Source organism: Schistocerca gregaria, chromosome 8, assembly GCF_023897955.1.
Source record: "Schistocerca gregaria isolate iqSchGreg1 chromosome 8, iqSchGreg1.2, whole genome shotgun sequence".
Taxonomy (NCBI): domain Eukaryota; kingdom Metazoa; phylum Arthropoda; class Insecta; order Orthoptera; family Acrididae; genus Schistocerca; species Schistocerca gregaria.
Window position 1 is genome coordinate 266,537,705 of NC_064927.1, and position 14,072 is coordinate 266,551,776.

At 39.1% G+C, this 14,072-nt stretch overlaps 1 protein-coding gene across 8 annotated transcripts in view; it reads left to right on the forward strand.

The window, feature by feature from the left end:
- The window catches only part of LOC126284372 (calcium uptake protein 1 homolog, mitochondrial), a 613,419-nt gene extending 609,305 nt beyond the window's left edge, over positions 1–4,114 (forward strand). For all 8 annotated transcript variants that reach the window (XM_049983246.1, XM_049983245.1, XM_049983250.1 and 5 more), the window contains one exon: positions 3,064–4,114. In XM_049983246.1, coding sequence (XP_049839203.1) covers positions 3,064–3,218 — 155 coding nt within the window. In that variant the 3' untranslated portion in view covers positions 3,219–4,114. The remainder of the gene's footprint in view (positions 1–3,063) is intronic.
- The last annotated feature ends 9,958 nt before the right edge of the window (positions 4,115–14,072 follow it).

The following is a 14,072-nucleotide window of genomic DNA, read 5'->3' on the forward strand; positions in this document are numbered from 1 at the left end:
GAAATCCTGGAAAGTTAACAGGGGGTGATTTGGGGGCAGTGGGGGTGGATCATGGTTGGATGGAGGAGTGAACTGAGTTAGGCAAGGTTCAACCATGGTCTTTGGTTGAGTCTGATTGGTAGGGTTGGTGGCGTCAAAGTGTTTCCATTATAGGGACGAGGAGAAGGAGAGGTGGACTTTAGCAGGTCCCGCATGATTGAATTTGGGAGTGGGGCAAAATGTGAGTCCTGTGGAAAGAACTGATATTTTTGTGGGCTAAGGCTTCTGGAGGAAAGGTTCACGACTGTATTGTGGCTGTGTTTAGGTTCTGATTCTGTGTGGTGGTGGGAGGGAGTTTTGGAGGTAAATGTACTAGGTCTGCAAGACAGAGTTTGTCAGCTATGAGGGGACGTTGTGGAGGTTTAGAGGTTGTTGTAGAGCTGGAGGACAGTGGTACTCCAAGGCCGGAGAAATTGAGCAGGTTGGAGAGCTTTTTAAGGTGGTAGTGTGTATGTTGCTCCAATTCGTGTGGGGTAAGAGCTTCAATGTGTATTATGGATTCAAGGAATTTGGGATGGCATAGCAGGAGAATTTTACGGGTGGAGAGAAGGTACTGCAATAAGGTTTAGACTTGGTAGATATTGTTTTGCAGGACTGTGTTGGTGAGGGCTATGAAATGGCGGAAACTGGACAGATGCAGATCATTGTGGAAGGAGGAAGAGACGGGTAATTTGATCATAAGGCCATTTGGGGGGGATTCCACAATCCAAGCAACAGTGCAGGAACAGTATGTGGGACTGGGTTCTGGCTAGGAATAAGGAGATTTTTCTGTATTGATGCAGATGGAAGGAGCAAGGATCCATGGTGGTGGAAAAAGTGTGAAAAAATTACGTAAATAACATAGAATTATGCCCAAAAAAATTGCAAAAATTGCAAAAAAGAAAAAAAAACCCAGGAAGTATTAAATGGATGCAAAAGGAGGAAACAAGATGAAATCTCAGGGAGTCAATGATAGCGAAAAACTTCTATGCTAACATAGACAATGGTTACAGCTGTATTCACGAGTGCATTTAATAACTGGAATACATAAGTAATTTAGTGAAATGAAATAAATCGCACATCTGAATCTTGATGATTTTCAAAAAGCATAGGACACTGATGTTATGTTGCCTATGCTTTATTAATAAATCATAATGAAATGAACAAAAAATAGACCTCTGTATCATAGTTAGTAATTGGCTGACCATTCTACTTTTGCAATATCCTGCTTGCTCCAAACATTGTGCATAATTCCACGTATACATGAACAACTGTATCCTCACCCAAAAGTACTTTCCTGTGAAGGACAGCACTGCAAATGTCTGCTTACATTATGACCCCTTGGAGGAGCCCATTTTAGCCACCCAAATTCCTAAATCTCTCAGCTGTATTCAATTCCTTGATGAGGTTTTAATGCTTTGACCATAGAGTCAATATCCTCAGTCCACAACCATCTACAATGTCAACACATCCTGTCCTGTCTGCTTCAACTCTCTCTCTCTCTCTCTCTCTCTCTCCCTCCCTCCCTCCCTCCCTCCCTCCCTCCCTCCCTCCCTCCCTCCCTCCCTCCCTCCCTCCCCCCCCTTCCTTCGTTCCTTCCTTCCTTCCTTCCTCTCTCTCTCTCTCTCTCTCTCTCTCTCTCTCTTCCCCCCCCCCCCCCCTCTCTCTCTACACTACAGTTTGCCATCTGCAGAGAGGGCTTGTGCAGTCGTAAGCAATTAAGCATTTCCTCTCCCAATAACCAATAAGATAATGAGATTGCCAAGGCTATCACAGATGGGTGCTACCCTGTAAATGCCTTCCATCAATCTCTTCCCCTTTCCTAGTGCCCTGCACTGTTCTTTTCCAGACTTCTTCCCCCTCAATCAGCAGCTTCATATTTCTCCCTGCTTTACAATTACTATATGTAGACAATAAGCCTACTTCTTACCATACAACTTGCAGCTACCTTGGGCTGCACATGGATAAACTCTGTCTGCCACAAAACTCCTTCTGGCCCTCTTCCCCTTCATTCCATTTTCCTCTTCCTGCTTCATGACAAGGAATTTTTATAATAGAAGGAAATTGCTTGTGAAAAAATAGGGAAGTAGGGTTATCTGGTTGTATTACAAAAGAGCCTTTCATAGTTTCATCGTGTAATTGATGGTATTTTAATGTAAACTTCATAAAAGAAAAATTAGTACCTCATGTGGTTGCATACAGTCACATAAAACTTTCTGTGCCAATAAACTTTCAAATACTCCCACTGCTCATTGAGTGCCCACACAATTAAATTATTTTGTGGCAGCAAATGCTTTCCATTGAAAATAAAACTACTACCACCACTATAAAAAATTATGATAGGCTGAAGATAGTGAAAGCAGTAGATGCAAAAGATGCAGATCATATTTTCTTTTCTTTTTTCTGTGCACGTACACTGTTGAAGGAAAGCACTTACTTAATTATCTTCTGTAATTAATAAACATGTCAAAATTTTAGGTTTTTTGTTATCTAGCTTTGTTCAGTAAGACAATTGTGTATCACCGTTCTTGCTAGAATCAGTGACTTAATGTTTCAAGTGAACAGCTATGAAAATAAAATGATTCTAATTGGATAAATGAACTGTTCTTTATTATCAAAAGACTATAGTAAAAAACTTGATATAAATGTGTGTTATTCATTGATATCATGAGGTGTTAGGTATTATGCCAGATATCACCATCATTCATGCACAGTATTTTGGCAGTGTGATTTATTACCTTCATCAGATGCTCATCGAGTGTTCGGGTCCAGTATTTTTACCTACAGCCTTCCCCTACCATTTTTAATTGCTCTTTCATTATGAAGATCTCGAGTCACGTTCTTAAAATATTGTGCTTGAATGACACTGATATCCAACAGGATACCCAACAACCCAGTATGTCAATGGATTGCTGGGATAGCTTTAAAGAATTGTTTTGTGCATTGTTTATGATTTGAATATCTCTACTGCTATGTGATCATTGTAACACAATATTACTTGTAAAAACAAAAAAACCCTAAAAGTGATTTCACCTTTTTTTTCAGTGGATGGTCAACTGAGTAACCGTGAGTTTGTCTCTGTGATGAAGAACAGGCTTCTCAGAGGTCTTGAAAAACCAAAGGACACAGGATTTGTAAAACTCATACAGTCCGTGACAAAATGTGCTCGTGAAACAAAACCAACACTGCTCGACATCTAAGAAAATTCGCTTGGAATCTCTGCTGCTACCATCTGCCAAAAAATGATGTTGTGTTTCTTGTACTTAATGTCTTCCTTCACTTAAAATATATTGCACATATGAGATGTGTGAGAGTGATGAATACAAATGATAGCAGGTGGGGAAAGTAGACCCCATAAAGACAACAATTTCATTAAATATTACTACGTAGCAGTCATGGAAGGTACAGCATATGTGTAGGATTTTTCTTCGTACCATGCAGACTGTACCACTAGCACTCATTGTGTTCTGCACTCCACGACTGAAGTTGCTTACGGTGCCAGATGTGTACTTACTCTCACATTAGCAAGAGCAGCATGTATTTAATAGAAGTGGGAGATAAATTAAAGCTTAATTCAAGGAACTAAATTAACAAAGTTAATTAAGTTAACTTATGCATAGCTGATGATGTTTCATCTAGTTCCTTTTGACATCTTCCTGTTTTGCTGCCAAGAGCACAGTGTTGTGGTTCAGAATAGTTCACACCGAACAGCTTTGCAACAGTGTTTGCTGTTAGAATATACCATATTGGTAACTGCACAAATCTCTAGAAAATAACAACTGAGTGTAAATAAAATCTTATGAATTTAATATATTTATAAATTATTTTCTTTTTCTATATTTTTCCTTGTTTTTAAGTAAACAGGGTATTGCTGTATGCTGCTTAAAGTTGTGTTTCATTAAACTTTAATGTTGTTAATGTACTTAAAATTTTATTTGAAAGTGTACAGTGCAGTTGATTTGTCGTCTTTGTCTCACTCTGTTATTTACTGGAAAGTTCACTGTTAGCTACTAACAATGTGAATAAATTTGTCATACTAAATATGAATTTCAGTAATATTTTCTGTGTGAAAACAAATAAAACAGCAACATTTTCATGTGGGTTTTCAGGTTCTCTACCTTTTCAGTCAAATCAAAATATCTTCACAAGAAAGGTAAAGTAGCAACTATTAAAATACTAAGTGGATTATTACAAATAATAATGATATTTTGGACATATGCTGGTCAGGAATGTCATTTTCTGTTTTAGAATAGCAACATTAGTAGATTCGTTTCTGCTTGAGTAATGGTATAGGCTAAGCTTGTGACTGTAATGGTAGGTGGCAATGGCACCGTTTTGACAGCAGGTGGGGACTTCAGTTCATCATAATTCAGAAAATTTTCTCAAACTATTTGCAAATTAAGTACACAAACCTCCCTCATGAATCAGTGTTTCTATTAGCCGGAATCTGTACATCACTTCCTGAGATAGACCAAATGTTTAGATAAAAGTGAGCAGGTGACTTTAATTCATGTATGTAGAGACAGAGCATGTGTGCACTCTTCTATTCTTATCATTGCTATTGCTCTTCCTGCCTGTCCTCACCAGAATGATGGTTTCTGCAGGTACTTGCGACTAAAAAATTCCAAAGAAAAACTAACGGAAGTATCCTCAAACAGAATGAACAATTTCGTATTTCAGCAAGAAATATGATTGAAAAGTATGTTGTAATTATTTTATAGAACACATGTATTTTTGTGCAATCCTAGCAAGCTGCATAGTCAATGCAATTCACATACCACAACATGCTTCTAGTGCTTTGAAGTTAATGAAATTTGATAACTAGAAACAGTCATTTGTCATTTGCAAATTCAAGATTTTAGGAAAGGTGCATAACATTTTCTTCAATTTATTCCTTTGTTTTGCTTTAAGAACTTGGGAATTAAATATATTCTCCTTCCACTATCTTTTCAGTACCTGTTACTATAGTTTGCACACAGTGCTTAATGTTATTTAGGAAGTATAGATTTAGGATCTATACTCATTTTGTGTAACTGAAAGAATATTTTTTTTATCATTGGCTGGTGACTGTCTGTATTTTTATCCACAACTGTATTGGATGCCCATTTGTCGAGTTGCTGAGATTGGTGTATATTGTCAGAAAAACATAGAATAGGCATTTCATATACACATTAATATGCTTAAATTTAATGTTTACGGAAGAGATTTAAAATGAAATTTTCCTTACAAGTGCGAAACCAGTACAAAGAAATAAAATTAATTTTCATTTCCAGACCTTTAATGGGGAGAGGAATAAGATTCTTTAATTATGTTGTAATGAGGTTTAAGAGAACAGGCCATAGTGGCTGGTAACGTCCAAAGCAGACATTCACACTGTGCTACTATTTGGGGAACAAATGTGGACTGGCTAATCAACAACTTCCACTACAGATGGGATGATGAGTTGTAATTCAAAGTCTGTTACCCTCTGGACTGAATGGATGACACACAGGCTGACTGCTAAATGATAATATTGGTCACTACTAGCACACGATCAGCATGCAAACTGATCATTTTGATTGCAATTTATGAGATTTAGAAGCATTTAAGCCAGGTTGGAGACTGCTGCAAGCTGAGGTTTGCACTGTTTGCATATAGACCTAAACAGTTCAGCCTCTGGCAAGCCAGTGAACCAAGGGAAGGGCTGTCTGGACCCATACTGCCCCACAAGAGTTTCTGTAACATTGGTATTCCTTCAAAGGTGGAAAAAATTGGGAGTAATAGACTGACAACTTGAGAAATGGCTTTAGGGCATGGGGCACAGTCTACTACTCTTCTGCACCTGTGCTTTGCCATACAAAATTTAGTTAAATAAACAATAGTTTAGACTTACAGCACCCAGCTGCTTCTACCATGTCTTACATAGGAACAATAAATTATGGAACTTTCAGACCCAAAGATATGTTAGTGGAGTTGGAAGGTAAGTTAAATAAGATCAAATGGAGAAACGAAGTACCATTTTATTACAGACAAATAGAACAGAGAAGAAATTCACATGTAGCCTTCTTTATAAGTGTCATATTGGCCACTGCACAGCAGCAGTCAACTCGGCGCGGCGTGCTACAACACGCGTGCCACACAGCGAGTACCACTGGCACCGCACACGATGTCAACAACTGGCGCAAGTGAACGCGTCGTCGCAGGGTTAGCGGCAGGGTACACACCACTATCGATACGGATTACCCTGGCGGCGCTGCCCTTGCCACCAGAGTGAGCAACCGTATAAAGGTGCCATCTACCAACACTCTGATTGGCTGGATCTGCGGATTTAAGCGAGATCCCTGAGCCCGTTTAACCAGTTCAATCTTTGCCAATGACTGTGTTACTACCTGGCTGCTGGGTTCACAGATGACCGAACCGTACTGTGGCCTCCCTGGCTGGAAACTTGCGACGCGTCGGTATCGACTGGTTGGCAGTGGTTTGGACTTGTATTCTCTACTAGTGACTCTGATTTCTCCTTGATGCTACAGCCAGCGAAGTGTTGTGTAGTCGAACTTAAGTTTTGTTTTGAGTGACAGAAGGTCAAGTAAATTTGGTTATCACGGAATATTTGTTGTGTTATAGTGCAGACATAACAATAAGCAAGACAGTTAACAACAGTATTAGACCTACATATAGTGAGCAATCTTGGACAGAGAAGCAAGACTTGGTTGAAAAATAATCAAAAAATTTTTCAAAAGAGTTATCCAGGTCTCGCATCTATTTTCCAACTTGAATACAAAACATATTCTGATACTGATTGATAATTTATTTATAAATCCAACTGTTTTTACTGAAATATGGGGAGTGCTAAAAAAAAAGGTATGAAATGACACTGTGGATATAATTGAAGTTTTTATTCAAAAGTAATCACCAGAGGCCTGAGCACAATTGTCCCAATGTTTCACAAGGCTAAAGTTTCCTTTGTTATAGGAGCCAGTCCTCCACCGTGTCCTTCAGTTCATCATCCAACTTGAAGTGCTTCCCTTTGAGATGTTTTTGGTGGCCCAAACACATGGAAGTCACAGGGCAACATGTCCGGGCTGTAGGATGGATGCTCAAGCTTATCCCACTTGAACATAGCAATTACACTTTGTGTGACCTAGGAGATGTGTTATCGTTGATCAGAATCACACCCTCTGTGAGGAGTCCAGGGCATTTGCTCTTACTGGATTTGCGTATGATGTAGAGTGTCATACAGTACATGTTGCTGTTAATGGTTTTTCCATACTCAAGGAATTTGATGGGTAGTGGACCTCAGACATTGAACACACAACTGCCTGCGTTTGCCCTGTGTCATGTGCTTAAGCAAGACAGACACTACGTTCACATCCCTACGTGTCTCACTACTTTATCCAAGTTGGCATCTGCAAATTTCAATCACTTTGGTTGTTATGACATTTCATACCTTTTCATTTGAATGTTCCTTACTCAAATGGGCCCCATAAGAAATTACTTCTATGACTGTGATGGCCAGATGCTAACAATGAAGTATCATCATTAATGAGGTTTAATTAAGACAAGAAAAACAAGTTTCGCAAAGTCATAACCGCTGACATATTCACACTGTTCTATCTTTATACTCTGCAAACCACCATGAGTGCATGGCAAAGCATACATACCACTGTACCAGTTATTGAAAAGAAAAGTCGCTACTCACCATATAGTGGAGATGCTGAGTTGCAGATAGGTGCAACAAAAAGACTGTTACATATAGAGCTTTGAGCCAGTAAGGCCTTCGTCAAAAATACACACACACACATACATACATACATATTGATAATGTGGCTTCAGCTGCCAGAGACTGCAGTTGTATGTGAGTTGCATTTGTGTGTGTGTGTGTGTGTGTGTGTGTGTGTGTGTGTGTGTTTTGACGAAGGCCTTACTGGCCAAAAGCTTTAATTGTGACAGTCTTTTTGTTGTGCCTACCTGCGACTCCACTATATGGTGAATAGCAACTTCCCTTTTCATAATTTTGTTACATTCCATCCTAGATTTTCCATGTTTGATCCCTATGTGAGCAATACATAGGGGATTGTACTGTATTCCTAGAGTAATCATATAAGCCAGTTCATGTAATGTTTTTAATAGGCTTTCTTGGGATAGTTTATGTCAGTCTTCAAGAGTCTTCCAGTTCTGTTCCTTCAGTATCTCTCCCAATGATTAAACAAACCTGTGACCATTCATGCTACCCTTCACTATATACATTCAGTATTACCTATTAGTTCAGTCAGGTGCAGGTTCCACACATTTGAGAAATGTTCTAGAACCAGTCGCATGAGTGATTTGTAAGCAATCTCCTTTGAGGACTGATTGAACTTCCCAAGTATTTTACTAGTAAACCGAAGTCTTGCTACCATCTTTACCCCCAACTGAACTCGTGTTCACTCCATTTTATATTCCTATAAAGTGTTACACCCACTTACATATATTTGTTGGCTGATTTCAGCAGTGACTCATTGATATTATAGTCATAGGATACTACATTTTTGTTTTGTTTTGTGAAGTGCAAAATTTTACATATCTGAAAATTTGGAACAACGTGCTAGTGTCTGCACCACTTTGAAATTTTGTAAAGATCTGACTGAATATTTGTGCAACTTCTTTCAGATAGTACTTCATTATAGATAACTGCATCATCTGCAAAAAGCCTGATTTCACTCTTAATATTGTCTGCAAGGTCAGGAATATATAACATGAACAGCAAGGGTCCCAACACACTTCCGTGGGGCATACACGATGTTACTTCTACAGCTGACAATAACTGTCCATCCAAGATAACGTGCTGCATCCTTCCTACCAAAAAGTCCTTAATCGAGTCACAAATTTCACTTGATACCCCAGTATAATTGTACTATCGATAATAAGGGTAGGTGTGGTAATGAGTCAAATTCGTTTCAGAGATCAAAAGTCCTCAATCTAGTCACAAATTTCACTTGATACTCCAATATGATTGTATTTTTAATGATAAGTGTAGGTGTGGTCAAATTCCTTTCAGAGATCAAGAAATACTGCATCTGCCTGATTCCTCTGATACAAAGCTTTCAGTATATCATGTGAGAAAAGTGAGAGTTGGGTTTCACTTGATTGATATTTTCAAAATCCATGTTGGTTGGCATTGAGAAGGTCATTCTGTTTAAGATACCTCATTATGTTCGAACTCAGAATATGTTCTAAGGTTCTGCAACAAAACAATGTGAAGGATACTGGATGGTAGTCCAGTGCATCTCTCCTACTGCCCTTCTTGTAGGCAGGTGTGACCTGTACTTTTTTCCGAGAACTGGGCATGATTTTTTGGCTACGGAGTCTATGACAGATTATAGTTTAAGAGGAGGTAACTCAGCTGCAAATTTGCTATAGAATCTGACAGGGATTCCATTGGGCCCTAGAGCTTTGTTCAATTTTAACGATTTTATCTGTTTCTCAACAGCACTGACACTAATATTTATTTCATTCCATCTCCTCAGTAGTTTGGGGATGACATTGGGGCAATTGTCCCAGATTTTCCTCTGTAAAGGACGATTTGAAAAAGAATTACACATTTCAGCTTTTGTGTTACTACCCTCCATTTCAGTTCCTAATTTTGGTGCCACTAACAGCCTTTACATATGTCCAGAATTTCTTGGGGTTCTATGAGAGATCACTTGACAATATTCTTCAATGATAGTCATTGAAGGCATCATGCATTGCTCTCTTGACAGCCAAACGTGTTTCATTCAGCATATCCTCATCTATAGCCCTACACTTCATTTTACATGTATTATGCTGTGATCTCTCTTTCTTTAGAAGTTTCTTTATGGTGACTATATACCAAGTATTTTTCCTGTCACTATGAACTGTTCTACTGGGTACGTATCTATCTAGTGCATGATCAACTATTCTTTTGAACTTGAGCCAGAGTTCCTCTACTTGCTCTTGCCCTGTGGACATCCTTAGAGAGGTCAGGTCTGTTTGTTGGACTGATGACCAAGCAGTTTGGTCCCTTTCCCCCCTTTTAAAACAACCAACAAATCTGTTTGTTGCCAATAGATGAAATATATATTTACATCATGACTGGGGTTCTAGGCACTTCAGTCCGGAACCGCGCAACTGCTAAGGTCGCAGGTTTCAATCCTGCCTCAGGCATGGATGTGTGTGATGTCCTTAGGTTAGTTAGGTTTAAGTAGTTCTAAGTTCTAGGGGACTGATGACCTCAGATGTTGTCCCATAGTACTTAGAGCCATTTGAACCATTTCTATCTGCTGTAGCCAGTTTTCAGAGAAGGCATTTAGTAAAGTTTCACAGGATGTTTATCACACCCATCACTAACAAAACTGTAACTGATTTAAGTCTCCGCCAATGATTATAGTGTGACTGTGGAACTTACCTACAAGTGAACAGATTTTCTCTGAAGTTTTTGGTTACATCAGAAGATGAGCCAGCAGGGTGATAGAAGGATCCAATTATCATCTTATGTCCACCCCTAATACTGACTCTTGCACTAGCAATCTCACATGCAGCTTCAATTTTTATCTTGGTGAGAGTGTTTCTTGTCTACTGCAACAAATGCACCACATGCTACACCTCCATTCCCCATTTGCCCATCCTTTCAACATACACTTAAATTTTCCCCAAAAATCTCACTGCTATCAATTTTGAGTTACAACTAGCTTTCTGCACCTAGTATCACGTGAGCTTCATTGCTTTTCATGAGCACTTCAAACTCCGGCACTTTGTTGCAAAAGATTCATCAGTTTACCATTATGATTTTAATACTCTTACCTGTGGGAGGCCCTTGTTTTAATCTTACACTGATTCTTCCAGGTTTCGTACTGCTATCAATATCTGGATTGGATGGAGAATCACCTAACCTAAAAAAAAAAAAAAAAAAAAAAAAAAAAAAAACTTGTGTGCACCCCTCACACAGTCAGCTACCTGATGATGATGATGATGATGATGATGATGATGATGATGATGATGATGATTGATTTGTGGGGCACTCAACTGTGCTGTCGTCAGCACCTGTACAAACTCCAATTGTTACAGAGTCCATTTTTTTTCACAGTCCAATCTAGCCACTCTCACAAATGATGAAGAGGAGGAGGAGGAGGATGAAATGATGAGGACAACGCAAACACTCAGTCCCAGGGCAGAGAAAATCCCCAACCCGGCTGGGAATCGAACCTGGGACCCCATGATCCAGAAGCAGTAATGCTAGCCACTAGACCACAAGCTGCGGACATTAGCTACTTGAGTATCAGCCTGTGGGGCACTCAACTGTACGGTCATCAGTGCCTGTACAAACTTCAATTGTTACAGAGTCCAATTTTTTTCACAGTTCAATCTAGCCACTCTCACAAATGATCAAGATGAGCTATTTATGTGCACCCTACAGTTCTCAACCCTATGGTACAAGTCCAAGAAGTTGCAGTCTAGCTTGTCACGGAGCCTTCGAAGTCTCTGGTTCAATTATTCCACCCAACTCAGAACCAGAGGACATGATCAGTTCTGTGGACAATGGTGTGCATTGTCAGCTTCGTTGAAACTCCATATGCAAGGCTGGTCTTCTCAAATGTCTCTGCCAGTTGCTGGAGTGACCCAAGTATGACCTTGGAGCCCAGATGACAGGCATCATTTGTATTTCTGAACATTCAAAAGAACTTGCTATTATTTACACCACTTTGAAATTTTATCAAAATCTCACTGAATATTGGTGTGATTCTTTTTTTAGATATTACTTCTTTATAAATAATTACATCATTTGCAAAACCTCTAAGGGCACTATTAATATTGTTTCAGGTCATTTATATAGAGCATGAACAGCAAGGATCCCAATACACTTCTCTGGGGCACACACACAGTTATTTCTGCTCTTGTTGTTGTTCCTCCATTCAAGACACATGATAGTTCCTCCCTACAAGAAACTGTTGATCCAGTCATAAACTTTGTTTTGTTACACTTATATAAACATACTTTCATGAATAAACATCACTGTGGTGCTGAACCAAATTCTTTTCAGGAGGCAAGAAATTGTGCATATACCTTATTACATTGAGTCATGGCTTTTCAGGATATCGCCTGGCAGGATGAGTTTTGCATGACGAATGTTTTCAGAATACATGCCTTTTAGCATGGAAGAGGTAGTTCTGTTCAAATTACTTTATTGCAAACATAATGAGCACTAGTCTCCAGCACTGTTCTAACGTAGGAGTTGGGATTTTTCCTCATTCCAATTCCCCCAGAACAACTAATCTCAATTTCAGTTGTTGTCTCATCAGTGAGGAGGCTCTGGACATTAACTTTGGTGGGTCTGGAGCCATGTTTAATTACTTTTAGCTCTTTCATGAAGCCATTGACATTTAATATGTATACCACTGAGAGTCTTTAGAGTTTCCCAGAATTTCTTTTGTTTTTATTAGAGCAGTCATTGAAAGCTTCAAGGATCACCTTCTTGACTGCCAGTTGACTTCCATTCAACATATCTCTGTCTGTAGCCTTGTGCCTTGTTTAACAACTGTAGTGCAATATAGCCCTGTGCTTTATTTAATAACTGTTGTGCAGTAGTTGCCATTTCATTAGAGGTTTCTTTACAGTTACTGTATAACTTGGAGAGTCCCTCCCATCATGAACTGTTGTAATAGGTACATATTTATCAAGCGCATTTTCAACAATTCTTTTACACTTAAACTTGTTAACTACCTACTAGTTTGGCTTTTATAAAGGATTATCCACAGAGGAAGCAGTGCAAGACCTCACAGATGAAATCATGGCAGATCTACACAAGAAAAAATATTCTGTTGGTATATACTATCCTATGCGGATGGACAAAAGTCGATTTGTAAAACCAAAATGGTATGGCATTAATGGCATCCCTCTTTGACAGATAAGGTCATAATCACATAACAAAGTAGAGAGTCACATTGACAGACTATGTCGTAGGGTGAAAATACCGTGTAATATCCACAAGGATCATTATTGAGTCTACTCTACTCACATACAAGTACATTGTCAGTCAATTCAGTTAATGACTTTAAGGGTTAATAAATGTGTTTCCTTATGATACAAACATACTAATCAAAATATTACCAAATAAAGCTCAAATGACAGTTGAACAAGCCTACAATTGATTTATAGAAAACAGTTTAAGTCTTAATCGCACAAAAACTCGTATTTATAGTGAAAGGAATGAAAGTTACAAAAAACCATATTGCTGGGGCATCGAGCGTTGGCTTATTTTGTGTATTGTCACTCCTTGTTATTTGGGGCAGTGCACCTAAAGCAGAATGTATTTATTCAGCAGAAGTTAGCAGTGGGAGTATTATGTAAAGTAGGTAACAGCACGTGCAGCAGAGACTTCTTTTAAGGAAGCTTAGGTATGTGACGTTAACATGTATTTATTCTTATTTTTCCCCAGTTTAAGGAGCTAAAGACTTTCTCCAGGTGTGCTATAACAACTTTGATTTTATATTATCTCCTTGCTGGACTCCAGTTTAAGGTCTGGAAATCTCATTATCCAGGTGAAGTCTAGTGTATCCTACTGCCTCGGTGTGTAAGTGGGGATGGCAATGCCAACGATATTGCTGACCAAGGAGCCTTAGCCACACAGTGGGATATTTGCAAGAGGCAGACATGAGGACAGTTTGGTGTAAAAAATTGCACTGTATAGTTGTATTGTACTCAGTCGGAGTAAAGCATTATTAATCATAACCATGTCATCTATGTTATTAGTGAATCTATCTAAAAACAAAGATGATGTAACTTACCAAACAAAAGCTTTGGCATGTTGATAGACAAACAAACAAACACACACACACACAATTCCAGCTTTCGCAACCAACGGTTGCTTTGCCAGTAAAGGTGAAAGGATGTGGGTTTTAAGGGAGAGGGTAAGGAGTCATTCCAATCCTGGGAGCGGAAAGACTTATCTTAGGGGGAAAAAAGGGCAGGTATACAATCGTGTGCGGGCGCGCGCGCCACACACACACACACACACACACACACACACACACACACACACACACACACACACACACCCATCCGTCCGTACATATACATAT